This window comes from Notamacropus eugenii, chromosome 4 (assembly GCF_028372415.1).
Source record: "Notamacropus eugenii isolate mMacEug1 chromosome 4, mMacEug1.pri_v2, whole genome shotgun sequence".
NCBI lineage: Eukaryota > Metazoa > Chordata > Mammalia > Diprotodontia > Macropodidae > Notamacropus > Notamacropus eugenii.
In genome coordinates, this window is record NC_092875.1 from 64,394,858 (window position 1) to 64,416,693 (window position 21,836).

The 21,836-nt window shown below is 39.6% G+C and overlaps 1 protein-coding gene across 1 annotated transcript in view; it reads left to right on the forward strand.

The window, feature by feature from the left end:
- AP3D1 (adaptor related protein complex 3 subunit delta 1) overlaps positions 1-21,836 on the forward strand; it is a 158,691-nt gene that overhangs the window by 72,410 nt on the left and 64,445 nt on the right. The window contains exons 3-8 of the mRNA XM_072601490.1: positions 2,945-3,025; positions 4,278-4,358; positions 8,256-8,363; positions 13,214-13,343; positions 14,805-14,944; positions 15,425-15,498. Coding sequence (XP_072457591.1) covers positions 2,945-3,025; positions 4,278-4,358; positions 8,256-8,363; positions 13,214-13,343; positions 14,805-14,944; positions 15,425-15,498 — 614 coding nt within the window. The remainder of the gene's footprint in view (positions 1-2,944; positions 3,026-4,277; positions 4,359-8,255; positions 8,364-13,213; positions 13,344-14,804; positions 14,945-15,424; positions 15,499-21,836) is intronic.

The window sequence follows — 21,836 nt, forward strand, 5'->3', positions numbered from 1 at the left end:
TGTGGTAGTGATTGTGGAACACTGGAAATAAACAGGCATATAAATAAATAAATTTAAAAGAATTTCTAAAAAATCATTTTTATGCTAAATTACGTTATAGCAAATACTTCCCAACTAACCCTCAAATATATTGACTTTTAACAAAATAATGTATCTCTTGGTAGAAAGGTGGTGGGCTTGGGGATTATATAGAAACATATATGCATTCTCAGATAGAAGGAACATTGGCTTTTAATTTTGTGGTTTCTAAATTCTTTTTTTAAAAATGATTTTATTTGTCTTCAGTGTTCTACATTCACTTCTATATGTCTTAAGATTTTTTTCCCTCCCTCTCCAAGACGGTGTGTAGTCTTATGTAGGTTCCACACATACGTTCAGTTTCTAGATTCTTGTTAAACATTTTCTTCTGGATTATCCCTGCTAGGAGTTTTCAAGTTTGATTGCCAAGAGTCATGGTAGAATTGGGGAGAGAAGGGGGAGGTTTCTTCTGTAGTGTTGGAAACTACTTCTTTTAGGTCTGACAGAGGCCAAGTTCATTACCTTTTATAGTAATGCTATGCCATAGTAATGGTCCTTTCTCTTAGATTCAGTTGAGGCCAGTTTCTCGCTACAGGAGTACAAAGTGCTTTTTAAATATTAAGATATATAAAGTAGGGGAAGGGCGGCCCAAGCATTTAAGTGCCTACTCTGTACCAAGCACTGTGCTAAGTGCTTTGCAAGTATTATCTCATTTGTTCCTTTCAACAATTCCAGGAGGTAGGTGCTGTTTTTTTTTACAGTTAAGGAAGCTGAGGCAGACAAAGGTTAAGTGAGTTATCCAGGGTCACATGACTAGTAAATGCCTTAGTTCAGATTTGAGCTCAAGTCTTCCTGAGTCCAAGCAAGAACTCTCTCTATTACATCATTTAGCTGCCTAGGTAGGAAGTGTTTTGCAAACCATAAAGGACTATATAAGTGTTAGGTTATGTCACTGAAGTGGTTTATTAGATGCTCACTTCCATATTACCTCTAGGATCAAATATAAAAAGCTCTGATGAGCATGTAAATCCCTTCACAACCTGGTCCTTTACTAATTTCCAGTCTTATACTTTACGCATATTTTCTCAGTGATCCACTGACACTCTCTTATGACACACTGTCCCTTGACTTCATGCCTTTTCATTGACTGTGCCCCATGCTAGGAATTCTCTTAATTCTCACCTCTGTCTCCAGCTTCTCTGGCCTCCTGTAAGCCTCGATTCAACTTTTCCCATCTGTAAGAGACCTGTTCCCCTCTTTCTCCTCCCTCATCCCCTGTACTGCCAGTACCTCCCTTCTGCAGTTACCTTCCATTTACCTATAGAGTTGTTTGCATGTTGTCCCTTCCATTAGATTTTGAGGTTCTTCAGGGCAGTGACTGCAAATTTGGTGCTTAGCACAGTGTCTGACAAATAGTAAGTATTTAATAAGTGCTTGTTCATTGACTCATTGATTTCCTCTTCTCTCTGTTCTTGTATTCTTTTTTAAATTAAATATTATTAAATTTATTTTTTAATTTAATTTTTTATTCTCTCAATTACATGTAAAAGCAATTTTTAACATTAATTTTAAAAAATTTTTGAGTTTTAAATTCTCTCTTCCTCACCCCTCTCTTTAAGAAAGCAAGTAATTTGATATAGGTTATACATGTGCAGTCATGCAAAATGTATTTCAACATTAGCCATATTGTGAATGAATACAGACAAATAACCAAAGAAAAATAAAGAAAAAATGTGCTTTGATCTGCATTCACATTACATCAATTCTTTCTCTGGAGATGGATTGTATTTTTCATCTTTAAGTCCTTCAGAATTGTCTTTGATCATTGTATTGCTGAGAATAGCTAAATTATTCACAGTTGATCATCATACAATGCTGCTGTTACCATGTTCAATATTCTTCTGGTTCTGCTCATTTCACTTTACATCAGTTCATGTGTTTCCAGGTTTTTCTGACAGTGTCCTACTCATTGTTTCTTGTAACACAATAGTATTTCATCACACTCATATACAACAACTTGTTCAACCATCCCCTAGTTGATTTCCAGTTCTTTGCCACCACTATTTTCATCCATATAGGTCCTTTTCCTTTTTGATTTTTATCTCTTGGGGATACAGACCTAGAAGTGGTATTGCTTGGTCAAAGGGTATGCATGTTTTATAGCCCTTTGGCCATGGTTCCAAATTGCTGTCCAGAATGGTTGAATCAGTATACAACTTCACCAAAAGTGAATTAGTGTCTTACTTTTTCCCATATGCTCTCCAACATTTGTCATTTTCCTTTTCTGTTGTATTAGCCAATCTGATAGGTGTGGGGTGGTATAGAGCTGTTTTAATTTGCATTTCTCTAATCAGTAGGGATTTCGAGAATTTTTTCTTTTTTTTCTTCTTTTTTTCATGTAACTAGATAGCTTTGATTACTTTGTCTGAAAACTTGCCTGTTCATATCTTTTGGCCATTTATCAATTGAGGAATGGTTCTTATTTCTATAAATTCTCTTCCTGAAGGCATTTCAGGCAGAGTATAAATAAGCTCTGGCAGAGCCTACAAAGCTGGACAGACTGGAGATAAACAGGCTGTGTCCATCATGAGAAAGCTAACTCTTGGGTAAATTAATTGGGGATCAGGGGAAGGCTAGCAACTCATAAAGTGCCTGTATTCTCTGTCTCAATACAGGGCACACCCTTCCAGATGATCCCCCAGACCCTGGGGAAATGAAGGTCTGTGGTGTGGAATTGAATAGATTTTTTTTGTCAAATTTTAAGCAGATATCAAGCCTCAAAAGGTGTACACACACAAAGTACATGGTCCTAATGTGGCCTTCCTCCATATCTGTAAATCTCATTCTTACTTTTTTTTAAAGGTTCAGGGGTCATTAAGAATGGATCATTAATAAAGTTATGATGTCTTACTCTTATTCCTAACAGTTACAGATGTTGGGATATGACATCAGCTGGGCTGCTTTCAACATTATTGAAGTAATGAGTGCTTCAAAGTTTACATTTAAGGTAAGAGGCCTTTGTGTTTGTTTTTAAATATGGCACTCTCTGTCACCATTTCAAAGGCCAGTACGGAGATCCTCAACCTCTTTTTCTTGTTGAGGGAGAACCTATTTTAAAATTTCCTTCAAACCATTAGATCTTGTATAGGAGGAGTAAAGCCAGCAGTGAGAGAGAGGTGCTACTTATTGAGTCCCTGAAAGGAGCAAGAGAAGAGGAAGGGCCACTGCTCCTACTTTCCCTTCTCTCCTTACTAGAAATCCCACCCAACGAAAGGTCAGGGAAAGGGTTATTGGAATATGATAACAAACTTGGAGAAGGACCAGGTGAGACAAGTTGGGGACATGTGATCACTTTCCATGTGACCAGAAAGGCCTGAATTGGATCTTTTGAATGTCGCTTGTCCAGAAGTAGGGAATCATAGTCTTTAGCAAGGTTTGGTTCCCACTAACAAATACAGTTGATTGAATTATTTTAAATCTGATAATTCTGCCTATTGTTCCAAGTGAAATATGGGGTATGATTTCATTGATTTTTGTCTACTATCTGTCTTAGGCCATATTTAAAATCTCCACAATGTCAAAAGGAACTGAAGTCAACGAGGTTGTATCTGATATTGTGAAACCTAAGTGAGCATAGTGCTTTGGTTAGTGCCTATAGAGGAAATATTCCTTGTGACTTCCTTCTTTTACCACCTACTTTTACCACCAAGTTCACTTTTGACCTCAGCAGGTTTACACAATTATTCTGCCTTTTGTCCACTCTTACTTAAGAGATGTATATTGTGTTCAGTAAAGTTTGAAATATATTCACTTGTTTGTTTAAAATATAATTTGGAATTCACAAGGATTTAGGATCCTATTTAGGATCATATTTGATCGACAATAGAGGCTAGACTGTAGCATTGAGTTTTTTAAAAAGTCACCAATTGCAAAGGTGAAGTTAGTGGAAATGGGAAGAATGAACAACTAAGTCTTAATTGATTGTGTCTGTTTCAGGGAAAGCCTTATTGAATAATATGTAGCATTTTAAAGTCACTGCCATTCTAAAACACTGAAATGTTAGGTTGAAATGTTAAACAAATGTTTTGTTGTCTTGGCCAGACAGAGTTAACAGCTTCCCATGTATTGAGCCTGTAGTTCTTTTATGACTACAGGTTTTGTTTTTCTTGGGACTGATGCTCCTAGAGCAGGACCTTTAGTTCCAAGAAAGGCAAGAATAGTGGCAAAAATTTAATGCTTCTGTTTTTCTGAATAAACAGCGAGTTGGTTATCTAGCTGCTTCTCAGTGCTTTCATGAAGGAACTGATGTAATTATGCTGACTACCAATCAAATTCGAAAGGTAAGTGATCAATTTCAGCTGGAACCACTGTTTACTTTTTTTAGTAAGATTTCACTGTTTCCTGTGTGCCAGTTTGTGTCTTCTAAAAAACCATTTATTCTCATTTATAAGGAATATAGTTAGGTTATGATCATCTCTGTTTAAAAGTCCAGTCTAATATATGTGGGAAAAGATCCTACTACAAAGTAATTTAGCAAGCACATTAGCCCTATGATGCACGTGCTATTGTTATCTCCATTTTACAGATGATGAAACTGAGGCCTAGAAAGGTGGAGTGATTTACCCTGAGTTGTATGGTTAATAAATGTCTGAGGTCTGATCTGAACTTTGATATTATAGACTCTAGCACTAGTACTCTATCCACTTCACCATCTAGCTGCCTCTAAAGAGATAATGTATGCAAAGCACTTTGCAAACTCATAAGCTCTATATAGGTGTGAACTATTATTAATACTTCTTGGGTGTTTTGAGGGTTGGTTTATTAAAGTATGCTTTAAGTGATTTGTAATTCCCAGGTAGCTGTATGTGAGATGATCATTGTTGCCTTTCCTATTGACTTCTCCCTGATGACATTCCATTGGACTTTTGAGGGAAGAGGTCAAGCTTTAGTTTTGGGTTATGTATTTGTTGTTAAGGCCTGTTTTCCTTGTGTTGACTAACATTGAATGAGCTTCATAACCAGGTTACTTTCTCCTTCGAGGAAAATCAGAAAGTGATTAATTCAATGACATTTTCTTCTTCATTTTCTGCATTTCAGACAACTTTTTTTGGGGGGGTGAGGCATCAATTTCATACCTTAGTTATATAATAATTAAGATAATATAATGGATTAGGCATATATAATTTATAAATCAGCAGCTGGCAGACTTTTAATGACTGAAGGCATCTACTTTTTTCTAAATGGATCAAAGTGAGCCGAGTGTGGCCATTGGCCTTTATCTCATTTTGCCTGACTATACTTCTATCCTTTCTCTAAACCTAAACCAGAAGAAAAACTCAGGTACAGGGCCAAGAATGTGACTGAGTCTAGCTTTGGAAGTCAGATATAGACATGGTTCATACACTCAGGGTTTTCAGAAGAGGTAATTTGGGGACATCAGAATGCCTTGTTGGAGCTGTGGATGTAGGACCAGGGATGTATTACCTTGAAGGAACATACAAGCTGAGTCTGACTGTTGAGTTTTGTAGTTCATAATGGTTCCCAAATTGTTTGCTAGAGGCACAGGTTGGTGCCCCATGCCAAAGGCTATAATTCAAGCTATTTTTTTTGTCAGTAGCAATTATTGAACACTTACTCTTTGTATTCTTTTGAGGATACAGAGAGGTATAACACAGAGCCCTAACTGTTAAAAAAGATCTTACAGTCTTGTTGGGGAGAAGAGACATATACATCCATGCACATCCCAACTCCATCCATTTCCTTCCCTGTGCGGTGTCCTCCCTTCCCCACACCCCACAGAGAAGTTATAATACAAGGTAGCATGTGCTAAGTACCAAATAAGAGAGTCTTAAGATCCACAGGTGTTCCTAGGAGGGTGAAGTCACTGAGAGCTGAAATAGTCAGGGAGAGTTTGGAGTTGGGCATTCAGAAAAGTGAGGATAGGACTTAGATAAGAGGGGAGAAGGAAGGGGAGCATAGAAGGGTGTGATTGAAGGAGGAGATGTGGAATTGGTTGGGAGTAGGACTTGTTTTGGGGGTCAGTGAGTTCACCAGTCTGATCGTGGGCAATATGTTTTTAGGTTATTTAATAAACAAGTGAGAGTTCTTTATAAAACTACAAAGGATTATCCATATATATATGGTGTTAGGTAATATAGAGGAATAGTTAGAATGTTAGCTTGTTGAAGGCTTTGAATGCCGGCCTGAAGTAAAGTTTAAGTATTAAGCATTAAAATAAAGTTTGTCTTTGATCCTGTAGGTGGTTTGATAGCCATTAGGAAGCCCAGAGAGAGGCCTCCTAAATGAACTTGTGTGTTCCTTTTCGGTACAAGTTAGTGCAGCCTTAATCATTCATCCATCCATCTATCCTTTCCCCCTTGTCCTTCCGTGACAGATCACTCTTACAGGGCTTTTTATCTTCTTTGTTGACCTAGTAGAGTGCCGTAGCAGTTTTCTTTGGCTTCCATGTGACCATTCTCTAACTATTCAGAAAAGAATACTATGGAAACAAGGAGCTTCTGTCAAATAAGTTGCAGGTGGTATGGGGTGAACTCTGCCTTTGCTGCCTTCCTTGAACACAGACTTGTGCAAAATTTATATTTTTATAATTCTTGCCCAAATGGAAAATCCTATATTGTATATTCTTGTATCTCTTAACTTAAATATTAAATGTCCTAGGGGCTTAATGAATAAACCTTCAACCCAAATACAATCCAAAATGATATACAACACAATGTCTTTTACCCCAACCTGGGGAGCAGGAATTCAAAATGTTTGTTGATAGTTGTTGAAAAAACAATATTAATACTGTCCTGCATTTTCGTCTGGCCAGAAATGATTTTATTTAATTTAACATTAATGTCCAAGCTATTTCTGGCTTAATGAGAGAAATGTCTAAAATGACAGAGTGCCCTCGGAAATGTCCCCGCTCCACCCTTCCAGGACTATGTGAGGTAACATTTATAGGAATCTTGAACAAGGATAAGATCCTAAGAAATAAAAATACAGTTTGAGGTTAGCAATCAAAAATAGTTGAGTAACAAAGTCACCATTCCATTCGTACCTGGACCACTTCCTTCAAGGAATCAGTGTGATTTCTCCCAGAGCTTAACATTGAGAATTGTTCCCAAAAGCAGATTCCCTGGCAATATCTTTGGCTAAATCTCTTCAAAGGTTGTGGAAGACTGCAAGTCAAACTTCTGTTCCATCTTTAATTCATTTCCTTAGGAAATTCTTTTTGTCCCTTAACACCTGATAGTGTGGAAGGGTTGGTAGGAAAGGGACCTTTTAGACCAGAGAAATATTTTTTCTTTATATTTTTGGAAGTACTAAAATATGGTTTTTTATATAACTTCCACATAGTAATGTAGAAAGATATGACAAAAAAATGATGAGTACAATACAAAGGAAGTCTTCAAGACTGCAATCTCATTCTCCTCCTCTGTTTTTATACTTTTCTCTAGTTGGAGTCAGTGAAAACTTGGGGTAAGCCATAGAACCGTCCACACTTTTAAGGAACAGTTTCTGAGCCTCCTGATGATCCCTTTATATATACTATAGCGGGGAAAACCCAACTGAAGGGCAAAGGGATTTTTCATTTTTCAGTTTTGAGGAGTTACCCAGATTCTTTTCCTTTCACTTAAACATATTTTCTGTCATTAAATATATTTTACTGTCACCCAAAAGGACCTGGTAAAGGACCTGAGTGTGTGTCTCTGTCTGGTGACATTATTTTTAAATTTGTGCTAATGTTTTTATTGTTATTGGTAATATTTTAAACCAACCCTTCAAGCAAGGTTGATTTCTTAGACCCATTAATTCTACAGATAGGCAACTCTGCTACATGTGCTTATAATGAGGAAGCCTACCTTACAAATTTTCCGGTTCTGTGATATAATTTGAATAATCACATCTGTGGAATATTTGGTACACAGAAGTTCCTACCTATAATTGTTTTTAATTGTTTTCTTTTTTAGCAGTGTGTTCTAAATTCTCCAGTTAAAACATTGTATTTTCCTACATAGTCTGTTTCCTTAGAAACTAATTGGATGAGATATTTGCCTGATTATAACTTAGCCCACAAAATAGTATGAATGGGAAATTTTATTTCTCCTCAAATTCATGAATATTGTAATTTTCATTCATTCCATATGTAATATTTCCGTGGAATTGTAGCTTATCATGTTTAGACTGGATTTGTGTACTTTGTTAAATTGTTCTCCCCTCCATCTTTGCAGGACCTGAGTAGCCCCAACCAGTATGATACTGGAGTTGCACTGACTGGTTTGTCCTGTTTTGTTACTCCAGATCTCGCCAGAGATTTGGCAAATGACATCATGACTCTGGTGAGTTGGCAGAAATAACTAGACCTCTCTTTATGATTTCAAGTCTATGTCACCTTATCTGTAACCCTCAATTTTCCTTGTGTATAAAATGGGAGATAAAACTTACCCCCCCCCCCCCAAGCGTTATAAAGATGAGTTGGGGGTTGTTGATGTAAAAGAGGTGAGGTCTTGAGAATACCCCAGTGATTTATAGCTTGAGCTATTCAGTGTAAAGCAAATCATTTTATAAATCAGTGACTGGTATTTGTTTGATCCTTTTCACATATCCCCAAAGTTATATTTTGATATCATGGTTTGGAGGTAACCCTGGATTTGCTAGGGTTTTGTCTGCAAAGAGGTTTGTAGAGAAGGTTCTTAACCTGGGATCTGAGAACTTGTTCTTTTCTTCACGTTTTGATAACCACATTTCATCATAATTGGTCACCTTTATAATCCTATGTATTTTACTTTATGCATCTAAAACATACTGCAAATGGTTCCATATGCTTCTTCAGACTTCCAGAGGGGTCCATGACACAAAAACAGGTTGAAGTCAATAAGCATTTTTGGATAGTCAGTGCTTTACTCTTTTATTATTTTCTCCCAGTTACATGTAAAAACAGTTTTTAACATTTGTTGTTTTTCTTAATCTTGAGTTCCAAATTCTCTCTGTCTCTCCCTTTCCTCCCCCCCACCCCCTTATTGAGAAGGCACACAATTTGATATAGGTTATACATGTGCAGTCATGCAAAAACATTTCCACATTAGTCATTTTTCCACAAGTATTTTTTTAAGAACCACTGTGTACCTGGTGCTGTACTAAGCACTAGAGATACAAAGAAAAGCAGAAGACAGCTCCTCCTCTCAGGCCATTTGAGGTCTAATGGCAGAGAAAGCAGGCAAACAATAATGTACAAACAAGTTCTAGACATGATAAATGGAAGAGACTCTCAGAGAGACTGGGCCTTGGTCTGCAGGAAAACAAAAAGAAACTTCTTGCAAATGTGAGATTTTAGTCAGAGAAACCAGGAGGCTAACTCCTTGCAGGAGACACTAGCTTTCTCAGATTCCTCAATTGAGATACTCTTTCTCAGCTCTGGGCATTTTTCATGACTAGCTCCCATACTTGGAATTCTCTCCATCCTCCCTTTGCCTTCTGGCTGTCAGGTAAATGCCCACCTTCTTCAGGAAATCTTGTCTGACCCCTTCTCCCTCCCCACCCCAATGCCAGCGCCCTTTCTGTAAGGTTATTTTCATTTTATCTTGTATATGTTTTGTATATGGTTGTTGGCATTTTAGCCCCCCCTCCCCCCCCATTAGCATAGGCAACAGTAAGTAAACATTCATTAAGTGCATACGGTGTGTCAGGTACTGTGCTGAGCCCTGGGGATATACAGACAGGCAAAAGACAGTCCCTTCCCATGAGAAGCTTACAGTCTAATAGGAGAGACCACTAGCAAATATGTACAAACAAGCTATATACAGGATAAATGAGAACTAGCTAAAAGAGGGAGCCATTAGAATCAAGAGGGGTTGGAGAAGGCTTTGAGTAAAAGATGAGATTTCAGTTGGGACTTAAAGGAAGCCAGAGAAGTCAGTAGTTGGAGCAGAGGAAGAAAAGCATTCCAGGCATGGGGGACAGTCAGAGAAAGTTCCCGTGACAGAGATGGAGTGTCTTGTTTTGAAGCAGCTGGAAGGCCAGTGTCACTGAATTGAAGACTGCATGTCTGGAGTAAGGTATAAGAAGATTGGAGAGATAGGAGGGAGCAGCCAGGTTATGAAGGGCTTGAGTATCAGAGATTTTTTTTTTTGATCCTGGAGAAAATGGGGATCCACTGAAGTTTATTGAGTGAGGAAGAGGCTTAGTGACGTGGTCAGATCTGTACTTTAGGAAAAGTACTTTGGCAGCTGAATGGAGGATGGATTGCAGTGGGGAGAAACTTGAAGCAGGCAGACGAACCCCCCCACCCTCACCCCCCCAGTAGCTGTTGCAATAATACAGGCATGAGGTGATGATGACCTGCACAGCACCATGGTGGCAGTGTCAGAGGAAGCTAGGGCATATTTGAGAGATAATGCTAAGGTGAAATCAACATGTTTTGACAACATGGCAGGTTAGAAAGAGTGAAGAGTGAAGGACAATACCAAGCTTGAAAGTCTTAGGGATAGGGAAGGTAGTGTTATGCTTGACAGCAATAGGGAAGTTTGGAGGCAGGGCAAATTTAGGAGAGCTTTTGGGTATGTTGAATTTAAGAAGTCTCCTGGACATTCAGTTTGAGATATCTGAAAGGCAGTTGGAAATGTGAGAGGTTAGGGCAGGATAGCTAGATTTGAGAACCATCAGCATAGATCAATGCAAGTTAAATCCATGGGAGCTGATGAGATCACCTAATGAAGTATATAGAGAGAGAAGAAAAGAGAGGCAAAGACAGAACCCTAAGGGACACTTGCAGTTAGAGGACATGATTGAGAAGAGGACCAAGCAAAGGAGACTGAGAAGGAGTGGTCAGAGAGGGAGAAGGAGAACCAGAACAAAGTTAAGTTACAAAAACACAGAGAGAAGAGAGTGACCAATAATGTCAAATGCTGCAGAGAGGTCAAGAAGAGGGAGGAATGAGAAAAGACCATTGGAATTGGCAATTAAGCAGTCACTAGTAACTTTTGAGAGAGCAGTTTCAGTGAAATAAGGTCATTGGAAGGCATGAAAAAATATGTGAGAGAAAAAAAGTATTGTAGATGGCCTTTTCAAGGAGTTTAGTCATAAAAAGCAGAAGAGATATAAGGAGACAGCAGGGATGGAAGGATCAGGTGAGTTTTCTGAGGAATGGTGGAGACATGGGCATATATATAGGCAGTAGGGAAGGAGCCAGTAGACAGAAAAAAATTGAAGATAAGTTATAGAGGCAGGATGACAGTGGGGGGAGTCTGTTGGAGGAGATAAAATGGAATGAGATTTCTTGAACAAGTAGAGGGCCATCCTTAGAAAGGAGTAAGGCCACTTCTTCATGTGAGACAGGTGAAAGAGCTGATAGTGACAGAAGCATCTGAGGGATATGAAATGAGAAGAAGAGATAAGAGGGAACTCATCATGAATGACCACATTTTTTCTTTAAAATATGAGGGAAAACTTCTCAACTGAGAGTGGGAGAAGGAGCCACAGGAAACTTAAGAAGGAATGAAAAGGTTTGGAAGACTTGTTGTGAAGAGGAAAATAGTGAGTTGAAAAGAGGGAGTAGAATGATTGCCTGGGAGGACCCAGTTGAGATTGTGTAAAAAATTAGTAGGAGACCCCAGTCAGAATTGTTGTTCTCCACCTTTGTTCAGCAGCCTGTGTGGCAGATGGTGGGAGTGATCTGAAATTAAGGCTTGGCAGGGAACAATTCAGCAGTTTGATAAGTGGACCTATATAGAGACGAACTGGTTCACCAAGGGATTAAGATGGGGAAAGGAGGACAGAGACACTAGTGCAGGGGAGATGACCTGGAAGAAAACTGAGGGTTAAGGGATTGGAGGTCATGGTGTGTAGAGTTTGGTAAGAGAAAGTAGGGAAGTTAGTAGATTGTGATCAGATTCTTGAACATGGAGGTGGTGCATTTGTGAATGATGGCAAGATCAGAAGGATGCCCATCTTTGTGTGGTTCTGAGGTTGAATGAAGGGACAGGTAATGGAGTGAGGAGGTCAAGGGACTGAATAAGTAAGGTATTTTGAGGAAAATCAGTATTTTTATTAAGGCTCCCTAGTATAAAGGTAAGAGTTGGGGAAGAGAGAAAAATTGTGAGCTACATACTGACCTCTTTGAGAAAGAAAAGGGAGTGATATGAATGTCTGTAGAAAATAGCTACCAGGATTTTGATTAGGTGATATATATGAATTGTGTGAACCTCAAAGGAGGAAAGATTACTGGGTGGTAGAGGGAGGGGAAGAACCTGAACATGGCAATGGAGAATAAGGAGTATTGCAGTTCCCCTCCTCAGCCAGTGAGCTGAGGAGAATGTGTGAAGGTGCAGCCTCTACTGGAAAGGTAGGCTGTGTCATTGCAATGATCCAGGCTTCAGTAATTGTTAGATGGAAAGACTGGAAGAGGAAAAGATTAGGGATGAAGGGAAATTTATTGTCTGTGGAACAGTGATTCCAGGACACAAAGTAGGTTTGGCATTTGGTCAGGACTTTGCCTTAACACTACCTGGCACTACCAAGGCATGGGCCTTGACCAAGGGTTAGTGTATCATATTTAGTTAAGAAGATAAATTATATTCTCATTCCCTCTCTCTCTCTCTGAAACCATCCATTTTAACCTCATTTTATTAATGAAACCGTTAAGTCCAATTCAAGTCAGTAGATAAAATTGTCCAAAACAGATGCTAAGAGATTGTAAGCTCTTGAGTTAAGTGAGCACACTAGATCATTTTGGGGATGTTAGTAAGGGTCCAGAGGGAAATGGCAGAGATGAGAAACTAATTGAACCCTGAAACATGGTTAGAAATAGGCAGAGCTAAGGATGGGGATGATATTCAAGGGTATTGGTATTGACATGACTGAGCTTAGCTTCTTTGAACTGTGAAGGACTGGCATCTCTGGGAGAGAGGTCTTTTGAGACCTTATGAGGAGATAAGTTGAGGCTAGATTTTTCTATTTTGATTATACTTTATTTTGAGATGTAGAATAGTTTGTGAAAAAAAATTTCACCCTCTTCATAGCGTGAGGAAGCTAGGGAGGCAGAGATTTTCAAGATTTCAAAATGAGATCTCACCTGTAAATGCCTAATGATTACAGCACTGTGGTTGCACTTTGCAGGAGAGAGAACTGAAATGAACCTTTGCACAGATCTCCAACATGGTATTTACATCTCCTGTATTTGTCTGGTTCACAGATGTCACACACCAAGCCTTACATCAGGAAGAAGGCTGTGCTGATCATGTATAAAGTGTTCTTGAAGTACCCAGAGTCCCTCCGCCCTGCCTTCCCTCGTCTAAAAGAGAAACTTGAGGATCCTGACCCTGGTGTGTTGCATTTCTGTTGTCTTCAGTGTTTCAATAAAGCTGTTCATGTTAGTAGCAGGGTGGTCTATTACATTCAACATCTTGATGAGTCCATTTTCTGTGAAAATATGATTAAGGTTGAATGTTAAAAATGGCCTCTTATTGGGCCTTTTATAGTTGGGGATACTTTTTCAGGTCTAGGTTTGAATAGTGAGGCCCTTTCCAGTTCTAAAATTCTGCATGGGATGGGTTGAAAAGGGGAAGGAGATGGTTGGGTCCATAAGATGATAGTATAATTTCAAACTGAAATAGTAGATGAAGATAACCTGCACCTAGTACGTGGAATCTTTGGAAGCAGACATCATCTTGGTCCCATTCTGAATTCATTCAGGCTATCGCCAGTGACCGGTCTCAGCAACAGAAATTAAAAAAACGAAACTCTGTCCTTGGAATTCTGTAGGGGAAATAACATGTACACATATAAATAAACAAATTCAAGATAATTTTGCAGGGAAGCAAGAGCAGCTGTGGGGAAAGGGGTAGGCAGAGAATTCCTCATGTAAGAAGTGGTATTTGAGCTGAGTTTTGAAGAATACTAGATATTGTAGGAAGTAAAGGTGAAGATGGAATTAAGTTAGGCATCAAAGTGTATTCGTCCTTCGTTGTCGAAGACTATGCCATCACAGAAATCATGACATGACTTGCACTTGACTTTGTTTTGAGTGAGAGAGGGCTGTGCAGGTCACCAGCCTCACTTCTCCAGAGCCATCTGAATCCAGTGACCAGATATTCATCAGGAAGACTAGAGATGACCCAGGATGAGGCAGTTGGGGTTAATTGACATGCCCAAGGTCACACAGCTAGTGAGTGTCAAGTGTCTGAGGTGAGATTTGAACTCAGGTCCTCCTGACTCGTGCACTGGTGCTCTTTCCACTGCACCACCTAGCTGCCCTGGGTGTCAAAAACAGCTTGTATAAAGGTATGGAGATGGGAGATGTCCTGTTGTTTGTTAGGAATAGCAAAAAGGCTAGTTTGGATGCATGAAGAAGAATGATGTATAAGGTAGGGATTGGAGGGCTTTAAATGTCAGGAGGACTTTGTATTTGATCCTAGTGGGTTAGGGAGCTCTTGGAGATTGATCAAGAGAGTCACATGGTCAAGATTGTGCTTTATGAACATCACTTGGGCATCTGTGTGGATGACAGGTTTTGGAGAGGGAAGAGACGCCAACCCGAAACCAATTACGGTAGTTTAGATGAGAAGGGGTGAGAGCCCAAATTAACATGGTCACTACATGAATGGACAAAAAGTGTTCCACAGAAATCTGGACAAGAGAAAGAATATTTGGAGGGTGAGGATCTGAACAAGTAGCTGCCTCAGGATGACTTGCTGTACATACCTTTACCCCCAGGTACTAAAGAAGTTTTATGTAGCTGCTGCTGGAGTGGTTTCTCTAATGATATCCTTCCCTTATATTCACAGGTGTTCAGTCTGCTGCGGTGAATGTCATCTGTGAACTGGCCAGACGAAATCCCAAAAACTACCTTTCCCTTGCTCCACTATTTTTTAAGTTGATGACTTCTTCCACTAATAATTGGGTCCTCATTAAGATTATCAAATTGGCAAGTATTTCTATGCTGTGCTTTTTGTTTTCATTAGGAAAATTGTCCATAACCCTAATATTTATTGAATATTTTCTTTAAAAATGTTCTTTCTGGTAAAATAAGTAACCATCAGAATAAAGGAAATTAAATAAACTTAAAGAACAAGGAATAAAATCTTAGATGAAACTGTTAGCATCTATAAAAACATAATCTAATGAATTGGCAAAAATATAGAAACTCATTGTCGTCTTCCAAGTTCCAGATCCTTTGACATTATTATTTTTTAAAAATTTAGTTGTAGTCAAAAGACTAGACAGTAATATTCACAATAAATTCATCTAATAGAGTGAGGATATCTGCTTCTGTGAGTTGATATGCTCAAGAAGAAAATAGACACCTGCTGCAAACTTGCTTTGCCCCTAAAAAGGAAAAGATGATCATTTGTAATCTATATCTTGCCACAAAATAATCTATTGATTTTTCCTTTTATTCAAATAGTTTGGTGCTCTTACTCCCTTAGAACCAAGACTGGGAAAAAAACTTATTGAACCCCTCACCAACCTAATACATAGGTAAGTTGGAAGGAAAAATTTTGGATTCCTAGCCTCCAAATAAATGCATATTTTCTTTTTCCTAAATATATGTTTACACACTTGAAACAATTACATAGTTTCATTATATCAGTCTCCTGAGCAGTGAACAAATATCCAGTTATTTATGGTACATATTGTGTTATTTCTAGGAATACATGTGGTAATTGGGTCATTCTGAAACACCCCAGGGCAGTAAATTTTAAAAACTAGACAGAACACACTTTCTTATTGGTCTGATTTGTCTTGAGGATCCTATCTATTCTGACAGCCTGGAATTCTTAAAATTGTTGCTGAATTTCTTAGAGGAGTGGGCTCCAAGGACTAGCTTATTTTTATCTGTGTACATTTTAGGCACCAAATATTTGAATTGTATAATTTCATATTAATTTGCTTTCTAAGAAGATTCTGTAATAAATTGACTTTGTTTTCATGACACTACTATTTTCAGAGTGCAGTTACTTCAGCCCTTTGGCCAGGCTTCTTTTATTTGAACCTAGAGTGTGCTTTTATTAGGTAACAGGGTAGGACTGGGCTGTCTTGACATGCTTGTTGAGAAGGCACTTGGGTGTAATTAGAAAGAACATTGCAGAAGATGGCGGACTAGAAAGACACACGTACGCAGGGTCCTCCTCACAGCCCATAAAATACCTGTAGAGAGGGACTCTCAACAAATTTTTGAGCAGCAGAAGTGGAGAACAACAGAGTAGAGGAGAATTCCAGCCCACAGTGACCTGAGAGGCCCATGGAAACGTTGGTTGCGCTGGACACAGAGCCGAGCAGAGCCCAGCCCAGCCTTGGCCATGGTGGCGTGGTGCAACAAGACTCTGGGAGGAGGACACCTGGGGGGCAGAATCTCCAGTCGCAGTAGCGGGGCCTCAGATCCCTCGGCCCACAGGCCCCAAAGGTCAGTGACAGGGTTTAATCAGCAGGCCAGGAAGGGAGAAGGGCTTTCCCATAGCTCTGGCAGCAGGCAGCGGCCACAGAGCCTGCACAGCAGCCCTCACGGAAGCTCCATTGTTGGAGTGTAAAAACCCCTGGGGGCATTGAAAAGCTGAGTCTTACCTCAGCCCTGGGTGGAGGCCCTGGGAGAGCTGGTCTTTGTCCCACACTGAATGGCGGCCCTGCCCATCCAGCTTATCTGAAAATCAGCCCCCAGTGCTGACTTGGGAACTGGAGGCCAAGTGGCTGTGGAGAGGTATTTGCTAAGATTCTGGGCACAAAAATCCCTCTCTGCACCCAGACCAGTACACGCTTGATTGTGCCACCTTGGAGGAACTGAGATCTTACAGATTCCCAGAGTATACCCTACTCTTGACATAGGACCCAAAAGTCAAGTAACTGGTTGGGAAAATGCCCAAAAAAGGGAAAAAAAGTAAGACCATGGAAGATTACTTTCTTGGTGAACAGATATCTCCTCCCATCCTTTCAGATGAGGAAGAACAATGCTTACCATCAGGAAAAGACATAAAAGTCAAGGCTTCTGTATCCCAAACACCCAAAATAAATATTCAGTGGGCTCAGACCATGGAAGAGCTCAAAAAGGATTTTGAAAATCAAGTTAGAGAGGTGGAGGAAAAACTGGGAAGAGAAATGAGAGAGTTGCAAGAAGAAAAGCATGAAAAACAGGTCAATACCTTGCTAAAGGAGACCCAAAAAAATGCTGAAGAAAAATAACACCTTTAAAAATAGGCTAACTCAATTGGCAAAAGAAGTTCAAAAAGCCACTGAGGAGAAGAATGCTTTAAAAAGCAGAATTAGCCAAATGGAAAAGGAGGTCCAAAAGGTCTTTCAATGAAGAAAATAGCTCTTTAAAAATTAGAATGGAACAGATGGAGGCTAATGACTTTATGAGAAACCAAGAAATCACAAAGCAAAACCAAAAGAATGAAAAAATGGAAGATAATGTGAAATATCTCATTGGAAAAAACAACTGACCTGGAAAATTCAGGAGAGACAATTTAAAAATTATGGGACTACCTGAAAGCCATGATCAAAAAAAGAGCCTAGACATCATCTTTCATGAAATTATCAAAGAAAACTGCCCTGATGTTCTAGAACCAGAGGGCAAAATAAGTATTCAAGGAATCCACCGATCACTACCTGAAAGAGATCCAAAAAGAGAAACTCCTAGGAACATTGTGGCCAAATTCCAGAGTTCCCAGGTCAAGGAGAAAATGTTGCAAGCAGCTAGAAAGAAACAATTCAAGCATTGTGGAAATACAATCAGGATAACACAAGATCTAGCAGCTTCTACATTAAGGGATTGAAAGGCGTGGAATAGGATATTCCAGAAGTCAAAGGAACTAGGACTAAAACCAAGAATCACCTACCCAGCAAAACTGAGTATAATACTTCAGGGGAAAAAATGTTCTTTCAATGAAATTGAGGACTTTCAAGCATTCTTGATGAAAAGACCAGAGCTGAACAGAAAATTTGACCTTCAAACACAAGAATGAAGAAAAGCATGAAAAGGTAAACAACAAAGAGAAGTCATAAGGGACTTACCAAAGTTGAACTGTTTAAATTCCTGCGTGGAAAGACAATATTTGTAACTCGTGAAACTTTTCAGGATCTGGGTAGTTGGTGGGATTACACATACACACACACACACACATACATACGCACACACAGCACAGAGTGAGTTGAATAGGATGGGATCATATCTTAAAAAAATGAAATTATGCAGTGAGAGAAATATATTAGGAGGAGAAAGGGAGAAATAGAATGGGGCAAATTATCTCTCATAAAAGAGGCAAGCAAAAGACTTTTTAGTGGAGGGAAAAAGAGGGGAGGTGAGAGAAAAACATGAAGCTTACTCTCATCACATTCCACTAAAGGAAGGAATAAAATGCACAATCATTTTGGTATGAAAACCTATCTTACAATACAGGAAAGTGGGGGAGAAGGGGATAAGCAGGGTAGGGGGGATGATGGAGGGGAGGGCAGTGGGAGGAGGGAGCAAATTGAGGTCAACATTCTTGGGGAGGAACAGGATCCAAAGAGAGAACAGAAGCAATGGGGGGCAGGATAGGAAGGAGGGAAATATAGTTAGTCTTACACAACATGACTATTATGAAAGTCATTTGCAAAACTACAGAGATATGGCCTATATTGAATGACTTGCTTCCCAAAGGGAAGGGGTGGGGAGGGAGGGATGAAGAGAAGTTGGAAGTCAAAATTTTAGGAACAACTGCTGAGTATTGTTCTTACTACTAGGAAATAAGAAATACAGGTAATGGGGTATAGAAAGTTATCTGGCCCTACAGGACAAAGGAGAAGATGGGGACAAGGGAAGGGAGGGATGATAGAAGAGAGGGCAGATTGGTGATAGGGTCAATTAGAATGCTCGGCGTTTTGGGGAGGGGGGGAAGGGAGAAATGGGGAGGAAATTTGGAACCCAAAATTTTGTGAAAATGAATGCAAAAAGTTAAATAAATAAATAAAATAAAATATAAAGAAAAGAAAGAACATTGCAGTAGGAGCCAGGAAACCCAGGTTCTAATCCCAGCTCTGCCACTAACTAGCCTTAGCAAGATACCTTCCTTCTGAGCATCTATTTCCTCATATGTAGAAGGGGCATAATAGATGTCCTGCCTGCTTTACAGGATTGTGGTAAACATCTAGGGAAATAATGGTTGAGGAGAAACTTTGAGAACTATAAAACCCAAATGCCCTAAAACATTCTGTTATGATTTTGATCTGAATCTGGGATCTCTTTCATGTGAAGAGCTGTGGGTAGGAATCTCCTCCTACTGATACAAATCTGCATCCAATGGAAAACTTGGGGCCTAGAAAAGTTGCTTAGATCACTAATGAGGAAGTGAAGGGATGTGTTGATGACGTCACAGTCCCGTCTTCCTGATTGTTAGTCCAGCTAGCACTCTGTCCGCTATGTCAGACTGTCAGCATCATCATTTATCTTTATTTTGACATGATTATTCTTCCTGTGTCCAAATCTAATTGTTTTCTGCTTCCTTGAACTGGAATTATGTTTAATTCCAGATTCCTTTGAGTAGGTGTATGAAGAGCTTAGAGAGAGGGGAGGGTGTGTGTGTGTGTGTGTGTGTATACACTCCAAACTCCCACCCCGAACCCCACTTTCCTCATTGAAAGAAAAATCTAAATATACCCAAGCCATTTGCCTCTGCTTAGATCCATACACTGGCAGTGCAAATAGACCTTGGTGCATCTCTAATATAACTGCTTCTTTTTGGGAGGGGAGAAAGTAGATACTTATAAGATTTCAGTCTTGCCCAGGGTCACAGAGCCACAGTAGTAGCACCCCGTAAAGAACAACAAAATATACCAACAACCCTTGTATTGTGTGAAATTTTATAAAAGCACTTGTCCCTTAATAATCAGATTTGTCTTGACTTAGGCAGAACAAGGGGGTGTTGGGTTTTAGTAGGATAAGGCCTTGGAATGGAATAAGGAATACAGCATAGAGCTCTTGTCCTGCACATCCTCAGAAGAGGTTTAGTGTCCTCATTTTTAGATTTCTGAAGTGCCAGAGTACACATGGAAGTAATATTGTGTTATCTGCCCTAGATAATTCAAAAATCATTTGCCTTTGGAAATAAAGTTCAACTGAAGTCTCTGAATAACTGGCTTTCCCATTTGGGTATTTATTATTTTTGACATTAAAATGATTGTTTTTCCTTGAACATGCTCATCAGCTGGCATGGATTTAATTATTATCCCTATGGTAATGATTCTCAGATCTACATATTCTGCCCTAACCTCCCTGCTAGTGTTCAGTCTCACATCTCTTTTTAAAATTAAAACTTTTTTTTTGATAGGCAGTTGGGGTTAAGCAATTTGCCCAGGATCACACAGCTAGTAAGTGTCTGAGGCTGAATTTGAATTCAGGTCCTCCTGACTCTAGTGCTATATTCACTACACCATCTAGCTGCCCCAGTCTCACATCTCTAATTGCTTTTCAGATGTCTCAAACTGGATATCCAACAGGCTTCTTCAAACTCAACAGATCCAAAACTGAACTCATTATTTTTCTCCCTAAATCTTCTGCACTTCAAACTTCCCTATTGTTGTCAAGGGCAACAGTATCCTCCCAGTCCCTCAGGAAGATGTAGGAGTCATCCTGGACTCTTCACTATCTCTCACTGCCCCCATATCCAATTTGTTGCTAAGGCCTTTCAATTTCACCTTTGCAACATCTCTCAAATATGCCCCTTCCCTCCTCTACTTCCACCTCTCTGGTTCAAGCCTTCATCATCTCATGCCTGAATTATTGTAATAGCCTGCTGGTGGATCTCCCTGCCTCTAAGTCTCTCCCACTCCAATCCCATCCTCCAGCCACCAAAATGATTTTCCTAAAGTGAAGGTCTGATCATATCACTGACCTCTCCCCCAATACCAGTAAACTCCAGTGGCTTCCTATCACCTCCAGTACCAAATACAAAATGCCCTCTTTGTAACCTAGCCTTCTCGCACCTATCCAGTCTTCTTACCTTATTCCCTACAACCCCCTCTTTGATCTAATGAGCCTGGCTTCCATAAAGAAGACCCTCCATATCTCCCTCTCTGTCTCTGTCTCCCTCTCTCTTCCTTTCCCTCCCTCCCTCCCTCCCTCTCTCCCTCTCTCTGTCTCTCTCTCTCTCTCCCTCTCTCCCTCTCTTGTGCTTGGAACAGTTTCTCTCCTCAGCTCCACCTACTGACCTTCCTGGCTTCCTTTTATGTCCCAACTCAAATCCCACTTTCTACAGAAAGCCTTTCCCAATCCTTCATTCTGGCCTTTCCTCTGTTAATTATCTCCTATTTATCCTGTATATTGCTTGGTTGGGATATATTTGTTTGAACATTCTCTGTCCCATTACATTGTAGCTCCTCAAGGGCAGGGACTGTCTTTTGCCTGTCTTTTGTATCCCCAGTGCTTAACACTAGATGATGGCTGTGAGGGATTCATTGGAAACAGGATGTGTCATCTGCATGGGTGCTGTCACTCTCAGGACTCCCGTAGCTATGTACCTGTTTGTGGCAGCTAGTAGGTACTGATGATGGGAAAAGTGGATCCATTCTCCATGATACGTTGATGGATCATGGTAGGGTTCTTCTGTGTAGGCAGCAGGTCTGGGGGTGTTATTTGATCATTTTGACCAGGTGACTCTTCTTCTCCATAAATAAAACAAGTCATGTTTTCCCCTAGTTTTCTGGTTGTTAAGATGAAAGATTTAAAGAAAGGTCTTTCTTATTATCAGCTCCCTAGCTAAGATCATATATATAAATCTCTGAATTATGTTCTCCAAGTTTTTTTCTCAGGTAAATTTATAGATCACACAATTTTAACCTCATTGTAC